General features: G+C 41.2%; 1 protein-coding gene across 1 annotated transcript in view; it reads right to left on the bottom strand.

Moving 5' to 3' along the window:
- Nucleotides 1-10,121: 10,121 nt before the first annotated feature.
- LAMB4 (laminin subunit beta 4) overlaps nt 10,122-14,103 on the bottom strand; it is a 109,827-nt gene continuing 105,845 nt past the window's right edge. Inside the window, exon 34 of the mRNA XM_075205964.1 lies at nt 10,122-10,332. Coding sequence (XP_075062065.1) covers nt 10,193-10,332 — 140 coding nt within the window. The 3' untranslated portion in view covers nt 10,122-10,192. The remainder of the gene's footprint in view (nt 10,333-14,103) is intronic.

Raw genomic sequence — 14,103 nt, forward strand, 5'->3', positions numbered from 1 at the left:
AGGGATGTTAAAATTACAAAGTATAATGGAGAGGAGGTCAGAGGAGCTCATATACTCTGTTTCCCACCAGCTTTTCCCTCATCAGATCATTCCCTACACGCCCCCTGTGCCCCACATGATTACCCCTTCTTCTTATCTGATTAGTTTGCAATAGTTTGCAGTCACTATCCTTACACTCAGCTTCAATCAAGTGAAGCTGAGCACCAGGGGTGAAAGAAGTATGTGCTGTGCTCCTCCAATCTGGGTTTAGCACATGCTTCTCTGACCCATGCTGCTCAGCCTCACAAGAGTGACAGAGCAGCAGGAAGGACCTCCCCTGCTGTTCTACCAGTACAGCTCTCATGCCAGCACAGATGTCACAATGCTACTAAACCTTGTAGGTGCCAGGCCCATAATACAATTAGAATCTGGCAGCTCAGTCCCCACCCAGAATCTGTGAAAAAAAGTCAGTGGTTGGCAGATGGGCCCCCTACGACCCATTGGCCCCTACGCAGCTGCCTTCACCTCCTAATGGATAGTCTGGCCCTATCACATAGCAGTTAGACTAATAAATATTAGCTTAGTAAGTAGTACATGAAAGAGGTGAGTGATAGATGTTTTTCAAAAGAAAGGAGGATTGAATGTTTTGATGTTGCCACTCTTAGCAATTGCTTCAGGTGGGCATCTTTACTTACATCTAGAGCAGTAGTTTTTAACCTCTGTTGCATGCCTGTTGTGTACTAACAGCTACTATACTAATTACTCGTTATAGTTTAGTATTTTATTTTGTATAAGTTCCTAGCTTCCTAGTCATTATATGTATTTCCCAATAATATATTTAATTTTTAGATAACAATAAATAAAAGGATGTACAATATTAATTACAGCTAAATATGGATTAAGAACCTGATTCATAGGCATACTGTTTTTTAGGCCCTTGTGGAATATGTATAAGAACCCCTGTTGGCAAAGTTTCAGGGCTGTATTCTCCTCACTTTGCACATCATCATTTTTATTTTTAGACAAATAATTTCTTACTTACATATTACAAACAGTTAAGTATTGTTTTACTTAGGGCTATTCCCATGTATTTATTTTATATTTTTGAGATTCAATGTGGTTTGTAACAATGGTAGGTAGCAGCAGAGCATAAGTGGCCTGATAGGGAACACAGAATATAAAACCAGGCCCACACTTAATTCAGTGTCATTAATAGCGTACACTATAAAATAGTGAAATGCATTGAAGAGAAATTAGTAAAGGTACAGATTTTATTACTTATTTTATGACGAAAATATCATCATCATCATCAACATTTATTTATATAGCGCCAGCAAATTCTGTAGTGCTTTACAATTGGGAACAGACATTGATAAAACAATACTGGGTAATACATACAGACAGAGAGGTAAGAGAGCCCTGCTCACAAGCTTACAATCTATAGGAAAATGGGAGTTAGAAACACAAGAGCATGTGCTACATCATATTGCACAATGGACCAGCTAGAATGCAAAGGTAAAAGTATTGAGTGTGCTGTGTGTGTTGCAATGTTGGTCAGAGGGTTGTTGTCTTGCGTTAGCTGTGTAGAGGATGGTTATAGGGTAATTTAAGGAAATTAAGATGGTGGTTGAGGAATATCATAACCTTGTCTGAAGAGGTGGGTTTTCAGTGAACGCTTGAAGGTTTGAAGACAAGACGAAATTCTTATTGTGCGTGGGAGGGAATTCCACAAAGTGGGTGCAGCCCGGAAAAAATTCTGTAACCGAGAATGGGAGGATGTGATGAGAGTGGAAGAGAGACGCAGATCTTGTGCAGAACGGAGGTGTCGAGTAGGGAGATATTTTGAGACCAGTGAGGAAATATATGTCGGTGCAATTTTGTTGATGGCCTTGTAAGTTAGTAGAAGAATTTTATATTGGATTCGTTGAAATACAGGCAGCCAATGTAGAGACTGACAGAGTGGCTCGGCAGAGGAAAAACGGTTAGTAAGGAAAATCAATCTAGCCGCTGCATACAAAATAGATTGTAGGGGTTCAAGTCTGACTTTGGGAAGACCAGTAAGGAGGGAATTGCAATAGTCGATGCAGGAGATGATGAGTGCATGAATTAATGTTTATGCAGTGTCTTATGTCAGATATGTGCGTATTCTGGAAATGTTCTTTAGGTGTATGTAACATGATTTAGATATATAGATATAGAGTTGATGTGGGGAATAAATGACAGTTGTGAATCAAGGATTGCACCTAGGCAACGTGCTTACGGGGTGGGATTTATGGTCATGTTATCAACAGAAATAGAAATGTCAGGCAGGAAGCTTCTGTTTTTGGGTGGGAATATTATTAATTCAGTTTTTGAAAGATTGAGTTTGAGTTGGCGAGAAGACCAAAATAAAATGGCAGAAAGACAGTTAGTAACACGAGACAACACAGATGGTGAAAGATCAGGAGAGGATAGATAGATTTGTGTATCATCCGCATAGAGATGATACTAAAATCCAAAAGGAGTTTATTAGTTTTCCGAGAGACGTAGTGTAGATAGAGAATAGCAGAGGACCTAGGACTGAGCCTTGTGGTACTCTAACTGATAAAGGAAGTGGCGCAGATGTGGATCCAGAGGAATTAATACTGAAAGAGCAATTAGATAGGTAGGATGAGAACCAGGATAGGACAGTGCCTTCAAGATCTAGGGATTGTAGCGTTTGTATGAGGAGAGAGTGGTCAACAGTGTCAAATGCAGCAGAGAGATCCAGGAGAATTAGAAGAGAACAATGGTTATTATTTTTTGCTGTGATCAAATCATTGACAACCTTGATCAGTGCAGTCTCTGTGGAGTGTTGAGAGTGAAAGCCTGACTGAAGAGGATCCAACAGGTTGTTTGCTGTAAGAAAGTATCAGATCTCTAAGACCATACACAAAGCTCCATATATGGATTTTATATACTGTAGATTTGAAAAAAAATCCTGATTTCTTATGAAGAGGCTCATTTTATGGTTATGTCTCTAAATAAATGCCTTCTCACCTCTTTGTCTGTTTTACCCAGTTTGTTTATTAGTTTATTACGTTTGTCCCCAATTGTAAAGCGCTACGGAATATGTTGGCGCTATATAAATAAATGATGATGATGATGATGATAAATATTCTTTTAAATGTTTTTATTGATAAGTTTTCATCTATCAACCTCACATTTTTGTTTAAATTGTGCTTGATAGTGGTATTTTTTCAAGCAGTATAAATATGTATACATTTATAAAATATAGATGTGAACTTATTGTAAAAGGAACTGCTAATCACAAGTCAAGTCATTATTACATTGACACTCCATATAATATATGGAATTACAGGAATGTGCTAATGACAGGTGATATCTTGATTAGGAGATGCTAATACAAGCCTTGTCATGGGTGAAGGAGCAGCAAAGCACTGAGCGGATATACTTTGTGTGCTTCACTGAGGAGGTTAATGGTGTAATGTGACCCCTTGGAATAATAAACAAAGTAAACATTGCAGATATAGCCAACATTATTTTAATACTTTATATTATATAACTGGTTAGCACAGCATTTGACCATTTATTATACAGTACAAATAGGGCTGTGTCTGGGCATTCTGTGCCCTTCTTATCCATTATCCACTCTTCTAAAATATTTGAATACGTGTACATTTTTATAGACAAGCATATTACATTTTAAGCATTAGGTCTACAAATACAGTAAATAACATTAATTTACATTTTTACGTTAAAAAAAACAATCAGCATTTTTTAAATTAAATCCCTTAATCTTGCTGCTCATCAAAACGTCTTGCCTGAAATTGTCTCATTATGGGGACAGCCTAATGCACAAAGAACTGTATTTATCAGCGCTTATCAGTAGAAGTCACTGAAGTGTTTGATAAAAATGAAGGTGTGAAATGCATAGGGGCACTCCTTACATGTCTTTTTGTCATCACTGTATCTCACAGGCTGGATTTGAAATTGCCCCATTATGGAAAAGAGATAGGATCCCAGAGGGTATATTTACTAAACTTCGGGTTTGAAAAAGAGGAGATGTTGCCTATAGCAACCAATTAGATTCTAGTTGTCCTTTATTTAGTACTTTCTACAAAATGATGGCTAGAATCTGATTGGATGCTATAGTCAACATATCTACATTTTTCAAACCTGCAGTTTAGTAAATATACCCCCAGAAGTTCTCATGTCTATTTGAAATACTTTTACAGGTAAGAACAGTGTTTCTGCCTTGGTGGTTATATTATTGTAATAAGCTTTAGGATCTTTGGGGGCTTGATAGCATTTTTCTTTTGTAAGATGCCATTTTATATGTTTTAGAATGGAGATGAGTGGTTCAAATTTTGTTGATTCTGACCATTCAAATTTTTACCAGTCAGTATTGAGGTTCGGAGGTAAAATGTTGCTTTCCTGTGATTTTGAAATCTTACAAGCTGGACTGAAATGCTTTGAATTGGTGTACACACAGTGGCCCTCATTCATCAATGAATGTAAAAGGTGATTTTGTAGAATCCGCAAAATCACTCTGCGTATGCCCAGAGCAGGCTCATATGCCACAGAATGCATCAATGTTCAATTCATTTTCGAGCGCAAAGAAGCGGGGAAGGTGCATTTACCCATAGTCAATATACAGTAAGGGCGTTCCAATCTAACTGCACACAGCAGCATTCGATCCAAGTTCTGGGTATCTCAAAGGTACTTGTTTTGTCAGCTGTATCTCTTGCTCCAGCTACAGGTCTAGTCTAAGTTCCATTTACTAGCGATGATGACTGAGTATGCACGCTATTACATGCACGGTGGCAGCACGGTGGCTTAGTGGTTAGCACTTCTGCCTCACAGCACTGGGGTCATGAGTTCGATTCCCAGCCATGGCCTTATCTGTGTGGAGTTTGTATGTTTTCCCCGTGTTTGTGTGGGTTTCCGCCGGGTGCTCTGGTTTCCTCCCACATTCCAAAAACATACTGGTAGGTTAATTGGTTGCTATCAAATTGACCCTAGTCTGTGTTTCTGTCTGTATGTTTGTGTGTTAGGGAATTTAGACTGTAAGCTCCAATGGGGCAGGGACTGATGTAAGTGAGTTTTGTGTACAGCGCTGTGGAATTAGTGGCGCTATATTAAAAAATGATGATGATGTGTTGGCAATTGTGTATTTTATGTACAGTAGACATTCATAGCATACTAATGTATTTCATGAAAAAAAAGAATTTTTTTTATTTTATTATTTTTGAATGTTTTATCATTAATGCCTATATTTTTAACAGGTGGCATTAATTTATTTTTCTGTGTTTTCTTTTGTGATCTTATATTCCACACAGCTATTAGACATATCCTTCAGTGTGTTATCTAGTAGAGCAGAGCAGACCTACATCCATATTTATAATCGCATATATTTTCATATGTATTCCTTGTTGAATTTGGGCGTACATATACCCCATTTACGTACATTGCACTCAGTATTTGTACCTTGATGAATCAGGCCCATTGTCGGACCTGAGGCATGTAGGTGTCGAAGTCAGCAAATTGGATAAAGTTATTTCAATTAAAATCGAGCAAACTTGGTTGTCTTTGTCTGAAAAGATGCATACGGTACGCTACGGCGTAAAAGGGCACGTTACAACGTAAAAGGGCGTACGCAGCCACAACACGTGGCACCCACAGAATTTAGTCTTTTTACATACATTCGCACAAACACGCTCACTTGTAAAATAGTACACATTAATGGTAGTTGCAACACATAGTCATTTATGTCGAAATATAGTAGTATTTATGTTATATATTATAAGTTATATGCACATTAGTGAAATATATGGAACAGGTTGAAGGAATCATATCATGTGTGGTATCATAATAAACCTCTTAACATTTGCTACTGTTTGGTTCACTCTGCGAAGGAATTGCAGAGTGCATACACAAGCTATGAATGATAGGGAATTATGAACTACTTAAAACTAAGGAATCTTGGCGGGAAGAGCAGAGCATACCCCCTAGAGAGATGACCCCCTCCTTTGGATTCTTTAGGATGAACTAGCCAATGATGACAACCCCTTGGACCTTCCTGAAACCTGGACCAATAGAAGCAAGCTATACCATCTCCATTGTATTACTGTATTTCTGTGTGCATATAAGCAGCAGCTTCTCATCTAGTGTTCAGACATCTTGTCCCCAGACTTCAGGATTGAATGACTGCATACTGGATCCAGAGCGCCTGCGATAAGTAACGGCTGTATTTATTATCACTTTGCTTGAACATATTATACTACTTTTTGCAAATAAATCTTTGTGCTTTGGAAACACAAATCGAGGTTCGACAATCGTTATTGGTTAGCGACAATACGCACTTAACATAGGGTTCACCGGGGGAATGTAATGATAGGGGCTCATGAATTAGTGTGTGTGTCAGAACGAGCATGGTGAGCCACTAGAGAAGTGGTTAGCCCACAGAGTAAATTTTACTTTTTTTCTTTTGGCACTTGTTAATTATATGAACACTACTCTAGCTCCTCAGTGTTGCGCTGCTTGAACCGTTTTATTCAAAATCCCTGCTGCCAGCCTTAAGTCAGTGAGTAAGTCATCACATAAGCCAGGCAGTAAATGGTTGGAAAACATAAGGTAAAATGTAATTAGTGGCACAGTGCGAGCAACAGTGGGTTCTGTATAATTAGAAAGTTCCAAAAGGGAAAAAAAAACTTGAATCAATTAAAGTTAAAAAAATTTTTTTTATATAATTTAAATATTATTAATATTTAAATATTTTCCACCTAAAAGGCTATATTTTAAATCTACAATGTATATGATTATATAGAGCCATTCAACAGTGGGACAGTCTGGGGATATTCTTGGGTGCAGTGGTGGGCCAGTCCGACACTGGGTATTCTTACCATTCCCTACTTGTGAGCAGGGCCGCCGAGAGAAGGGGGGAGCTTGTACTAATTACCCGGGCCCAGGCATACCTGTTCACTTTTTTTTTTATTTCCTTTTTTTTTTCTTTAAACACTTTTTTACTTTTTGTTTTGCCTTCCGGGAGAGGAAGGGGGGGCGGGGGTCCGGCAGTCTAGCGGAATGGGGGTTCGGGGCTCCGCCCCTTCGTTGGTGGGGGGAGCAGGGTTTTAAAAAAATAAACAAAAAGAGGGAAGACACTCACGTGATCGCGGCTCCGGCGTCCTTTCCTCCTTCATCTCTGCTCTGTTTACACTGAATGCGGTGTGGAGCAGCGCAGAGAGGACCCAGCAAGAAGCAATAAGAAAGAAGACAGAAGACAGAAGAGAGAAAAACAGCTAATACTAATGTAAGTAAAAAAAAAGAAAAAGGGAGAAACAGTGTGAGGAACAACGGGGAGAGAGGGGCACAGTTTCAGGAAAAAAGGGGGAGAGAGAGAGAGACAGTTTCAGGAAAAAAGGGGGAGAGAGGGGCACAGTTTCAGGAAAAACGGGGGAGAGAGAGAGGGGCACAGTTTCAGGAAAAAAGGGGGAGAGAGAGAGGGGCACAGCAGTTTCAGGAAAAAAGGAGAGAGGGGCACAGTTTCAGGAAAAAAGGGGGAGAGAGAGAGAGACAGTTTCAGGAAAAAAGGGGGAGAGAGAGAGGGGCACAGCAGTTTCAGGAAAAAAGGAGAGAGGGGCACAGTTTCAGGAAAAAAGGGGGAGAGAGAGAGACAGTTTCAGGAAAAAAGGGGGAGAGAGAGAGGGGCACAGTTTCAGGAAAAAAGTGGGAGAGAGAGAGGGGCACAGTTTCAGGAAAAAAGGGTGAGAGAGAGAGGGGCACAGTTTCAGGACAAAAGAGGGAGAGAGAGAGGGGCACAGTTTCAGGAAAAAAGGGAGAGAGAGAGAGAGAGACAGTTTCAGGAAAAAAGGGGGAGAGAGAGAGAGGGGCACAGTTTCAGGAAAAAAGGGGGAGAGAGAGGGGCACAGTTTCAGGAAAAAAGGGTGAGAGAGAGAGGGGCACAGTTTCAGGAAAAAAGGGTGAGAGAGAGAGGGGCACAGTTTCAGGAAAAAAGGGAGAGAGAGGGGCACAGTTTCAGGAAAAAAGGGGGAGAGAGAGAGGGGCACAGTTTCAGGAAAAAAGGGGGAGAGAGGGGCACAGGTTCAGGAAAAAAGGGGGAGAGAGGGGCACAGTTTCAGGAAAAAAGGGGGAGAGAGAGAGGCACAGTTTCAGGAAAAAAGGGGGAGAGAGAGAGGGGCACAGTTTCAGGAAAAAAGGGGGGGAGAGAGAGAGAGACAGTTTCAGGAAAAAAGGGGGGAGAGAGAGAGGGGCACAGTTTCCAGAAAAAAGGGGGAGAGAGGGGCACAGTTTCAGGAAAAAAAGGGAGAGAGAGAGGGGCGCAGTTTCAGGGAAAAGGGGGAGAGAGGGGCACAGTTTAAGGAAAAAAGGGGGAGAGAGAGAGGGGCACAGTTTCAGGAAAAAAGGGGGAGAGAGAGAGGGGCACAGTTTCCGGAAAAAAGGGGGGGAGAGAGAGAGACAGTTTCAGGAAAAAAGGGGCAGAGAGAGAGAGAGACAGTTTCAGGAAAAAGGGAGAGAGAGAGGGGCACAGTTTGAGGGAAAAGGGGGAGAGAGAGGCACAATATGAGGGAAAAGGGGGAGAGAGAGAGAGGCACAGTATGAAGAAAAAGGGGTAGAGGCACAGTATGAAGAAAAAGGGGGGTAGATTGATGCACAGTTTGAGGGAAAAGGGGGAGAGAGAGAGGCACAGTATGAGGAAAAAGTGGGGGAGAGAGAGGCACAGTATAAGGAAAAAAAGGTGGGGGCGGCAGCAGAAAGGCACCGAGTGATGGAGAGGGGGGACAGGATGGCACAGTGATGGAGAGCGGGGTCTGCATGGCACAGTGATGGAGAGGGGGGTGCAGGATGGCACAGTGATGGAGAGCGGGGGCAGCATAGCACAGTGATGAAAGAAAGGGAGGGCAGCATGGCACAGTGATAAAGGAGAGGGGGTGCAGGATGGCACAGTGTGATGAAGTCGGGGGGGGGGGGGTGAGCAGCATGGCACAGGGTGATGATGGGGGGCCAGGTGAAGGGGGAAAAGCAGCATGATCATAAGGGGGCACAACATGGTGATGAAGGGGCACAGTAATGTGTATGTGATGGCACAGGGGGCTTGTGGCAATGTAGTGTGAGGTGGGTGGTGGCTAATTAATGGATGCAATTTTGTTTGTGGGGTAATGGTTGGGCAATTTTATAGTGCGGACTATTAATTTAAGATGGGGTGGTTTGGGGGCTACTGAATGTGGGGGAGAATGAGGTCTATTTATTAAATGTGACTATGAATTATTTAATGTCAGTGATGGTTGCGGGAAATAGGTATATTTCTGAAATGTAAATACTATTAATTTATTGCTGGGGCTGTTTGTAGGGAGGGAAATAGGTTTGTTTATTAAATAGGAATACTATTATTTTAATGTTGGGGCTGGAGGAAGGCCTAATTATTAATCGTGGGTGCTATTGATTTAACGCCGGGGCTGGCTGTAATTTTCTAAATGTAGCCATTTTTTCCCCAAATAGGTCCTCCAACATTCCAGGATGCGGACAAGCCGCAACTAAAGAAAGCAGCAGTCACATTTGGTGAAAGTGAGAAGAACAGGTAGGAGAGAGCAGCAGAGTGTGTGAAATGTTGTGATTCTAGTAGGGACAATGGCAATTTTTGGTGAGTGTTGTGCCCAATGTAAGGTGCAGGCCAAGACTGAGCTCTTTGTGTACACACTGCATTCTTTGTATACTACACTGTGGTGCTAGATGTCTTAAAAGTCAGGAGTGCTGGGACATATGTGACGCTCTGGTGAATTCAGGACCTAGTTATTTTGATGTTCTAGCCACGCCCCAAAATGTATGACCACACCCCCGAAAATTTTTGCACCGCTGTTAGGCTAGCCACGCCCCAACGGCACATTGACACGCCCCTGAATGTATAACCACACCTATGAAACTTTTTGCGCCCCAGTTAGGCGGCGCAATTTTTTTTTAGGGCTTACTCAACCATGAATTTGTTGTACCCGGGCCCTGAATTCCTCTTGGCAGCCCTGATTGTGAGAGCTACCGTTTGATGTTGGGAAGCGATTGAAGGAGTGTCTAGAGCCTGAAGCACTTTGATTCTGACACAGACAGCATTACACAAACAACAAAAAATAACATTGGTATATACAGTTTAATATACATTTATTGTGACACAAACAAGTCGGGTCTATCAAATCATACACTGTAACTATCAATTAATAGAAAACTATGCTCTACAGGTAGCCTGTCTATTTTCCTCCCTAAAAATGTAGTCCTTAAGCTCTATGACTTTCCCCTCTAGTTGTAGTAGTTGATTGGCCTTATTTTCATTTTCTTTGTTCAGGTCATCAATCTTCTCTTCTAAATCTGTAATGAAAAACAACAGCGGTGTTATATTAGCACTGTTTAGAATGTCATGAGTGCTGTGCACTATGTAATTAATCAAGGTGATTTAACAATGGGTATAATTAATCATTTGACAAAAGTATATAAGTTAAACTTTGTTAGTCAATAAAAAAATGAAAAATGTGTTATGCCACAGTTATGTGATCTCTATTATGTGTACTTTAAGCATGCTTGTGATGTGATATGTGTGTGTGTACAATAAGTGTAGATAGATGCCCTCGCTGAAATTCCAGGAGTTCGGACAGTCTAACAATAGAAGTAACTTGATACATATTGCTATAAAATGTGCACTTACAAAGGTTTTCAAGAGAGAAAAAAAGTCATGAGTTCATTATGATTGTGATTGAACCCACAACAGCTATAATATAGAGCTATATTGGCGTTCAAATTGTTGTTGTATATAGTCAGATTAAATGATTACTAGTCTCTTAGAAGCTGTCAGTACAGATATGTCCCTGTTACTATGGAGTAACAATGTTATTTCAGTAAGGCTTCTCATTGAAAGCCCTGCAAAACTGCGGAGCCTGTTTACTTGTTGTTATTTTTTGTGCTTTTTACTGTACAAGGCCTGTGATGAAAACAACGGGGAATGTGGAAATTTGGCTATAAACTAGAGAGGGACGGGCTCGGTTCCCCAAGAACCGAACCCGCCCGAACTTCACCTATCCAAGTACCGAGCCGAGCAGGCTCGGTACTCTCCCGCCCGCTCGGATTCCAAATCCAGGCCGAACGTCATCGTGACGTCATTGGATCTCGGGGCTCGGTTCTCGCGATACTTGAAAATTATAAATACCTGCCTCCACAGCAATCCATCGCCATTTGACAGAGGGAGAGAGCAGGGTGTAGTCACAGGCTGATTAGAGCAGGGACAGAGAATAGAATTCTGATTACAATTCCGATTACAATTCTGATAACAATTGATAGAGAAAAGAGGAGGATAGAGGAGTCTTTTTTTTCAATATTTGGCACTACAAGTGCTTTGGGGTGTCCCCCATTCTTTTGCATTAATATTTCTGGCTGTCAAAAGTACTATCTGTCAGCAGACTTAAAATATAATATTTAGCACTCCCCATTGCTTTTTGGGTGTCCACCATTCTTTTGCATTAATATTTCTGGCTGTCAAAAGTCCTATCTGTCAGCAGACTTAAAATATAATATTTAGCACTCCCCATTGCTTTTGGGGTGTCCCCCATTCTTTTGCATTAATATTTCTGGCTGTCAAAAGTCCTATCTGTCAGCAGACTTAAAATATAATATTTAGCACTCCCAAGTGCTTTTGGGGTGTCCCCCATTTTTTTGCATTAATATTTCTGGCTGTCAAAAGTCCTGTTTGTCAGCAATCTTAAAAATAATTTTTAGAACTCTCAAGTGCTTTTGGGGTGTCCCCCATTCTTTTGCATTAATATTTCTGGCTGTCAAAAGTCATATTTGTCAGCAGTATCTAAAACAATTTGCAGCACTAATGGATTCAAAGCAGTCCACATATGAGCAGAATCAGCAACCAGGTTCTGTCACCAGTCCTGATGGTAGTGTTCCCAGTACATCATCTGGGAAAGACGATGTCAAACTACACAGTCTTTTGAAATCAGTCAAAAAAACACACACCATAAAAAAATGTACCGTGTTGAAGCGCAAAAGAAGTGTAACCGAGGAAAAGTTAACTGCCGATGAAAAAAAAATTGCTAACATGCCATTCTACACACGCAGTGGCAAAGAAAGAATGAGGCCTTCGCCTTTTTCTATTAGTGGCAGATCAAAAAATGTTACTGAGCCTTTTTCTTGTACGGACACTCATGACAAAGCAAAACCAAGTAATTTGGAGTCTAAAAGTGGTGCACAAGTACTGTTACGCGTGAAAGCCGAGCTGCAAGAAAACAGTAAGGCATTAGAGGATAATGTATGCTCTGAATCAGAAATGACACCAATCCCTGGGGAGAGTCCATCCACCAGTGGTATGTTTAATCGTGAGCATTCTGTTAGTGACAGTGTACCCATAAAGAAGGTTCCTTTCAGCAGTTCTGCTGATGTGTGCCTTAACAGCCCGAGTGTACCTGGTGATGCACCAATTGAGGATGCCACTTTTGAATTAGAAGAGGATGAGGGGGAGATTTGTGTAGGCGACGAGGGCACTAATGATGATGTTGATGATTATGATGCAGACAGATACCAAATTGCCTTTCTCAATTTCTATTTATATTCTAGACTCTATAACGGCTGAATAGTTTACTATTTTACTCCTAGTGGAGAGGGAGTCTGATGCAGGCTGATACCAAACTACCTTGGTCCATTTACTTTTACTTTCTAATTCCACAGTTTATGCAGGCTGCTTTTTTTCTATTCAACTACAAGTGGAGGGGGGGGGCATAGATAGCCACCAAACTACCGTGGTCCATTTATTTTTACTTTCTAATTTCACAGTCTATGCAGGCTGCTTTTTTTCTATTCAACTACAAGTGGATGGCGGGGGGGGGGGGCATAGATAGCCACCAAACTACCGTGGTCCATTTATTTTTACTTTCTAATTCCACAGTCTATGCAGGGGGGGGGGGGGGGCATAGATAGCCACCAAACTACCGTGGTCCATTTATTTTTACTTTCTAATTCCACAGTCTATGCAGGCTGCTCTTTTTCTATTCAACTACAAGTGGAGGGCGGGGGGGCATAGATAGCCACCAAACTACCGTGGTCCATTTATTTTTACTTTCTAATTCCACAGTCTATGCAGACTGCTTTTTTTCTATTCAACTACAAGTGGAGGGCGGTGGGGGGATTATAGATAGCCACCAAACTACCGTGGTCCATTTATTTTTACTCTCTAATTCCACAGTCTATGCAGGCTGCTTTTTTTCTATTCAACTACAAGTGGAGGGTGTAATATACACCCAAAGATGATGGCTGCATTTCCAATAGGCAAAGATGAAGAGGAAGACAACCAGGTTTATGTGGAGAATTAAGGACGGCCTACCAGGGATTAAACTTTTTTCTTCCTAATTTATTAGCTTTAGAATTACCTTACTTATCCAAGAAACAGGTGGAGCACTAAATTTGGTTATTTTGTGCCCAAAAACATTGATTTTTAAACAAAATTGCAAAACAAAACCAAAACCAAAACCCGCAAGGGTGGTTTTGCAAAACCAAAACCAAAACACGAAGGTAATCCAAATCCAAAAACAAAACCAAAACACGGGGGTCAGTGAACTTCTCTACTATAAAGAGTGAGCGTATTTCCTCTCTGCATAGACCTCAGTTTGCCTGGGTAAACTCACGCAGTGTTGTTGGCAAAATAGTAAATTAGTCTAACAATATAGCATGGAAAATAAAACTGTCCACATCCTGTGATACATCCACCTTCACATCAGCAGCAAATGCGCTTGGTTTACAACAAGTCATCATCATCATCGGCATGTATTGTCACTTACCCTGTAGGTGCAAATTTATACATCCCCTAACAGGTTTATAGGTATGTTTATGCAGGTCTGACTGAGCCTCATGTGCATAAACATGCCTTTACTGTACTTTGTCTATGTTAAATGTCCCTTCTCTCCCCTGTCTGAACTTGTAAGGTGCAGGTAGGCGTTGGTGCCAGAAACACGCCAGTCTGCCTAAGCTTATATGTGCGCACCCACTGTCTGGGCATGCACAGAGCAATTTCACGCAAGATACGCTACACAAAGTGCCATACATCTCACTCTGCATCAGCCCCAGTGTGTCTATGCAGTGATTTTATGTGGG

This window comes from Mixophyes fleayi, chromosome 4, assembly GCF_038048845.1.
Source record: "Mixophyes fleayi isolate aMixFle1 chromosome 4, aMixFle1.hap1, whole genome shotgun sequence".
In the NCBI taxonomy this organism is placed as follows: Eukaryota; Metazoa; Chordata; class Amphibia; order Anura; family Limnodynastidae; genus Mixophyes; species Mixophyes fleayi.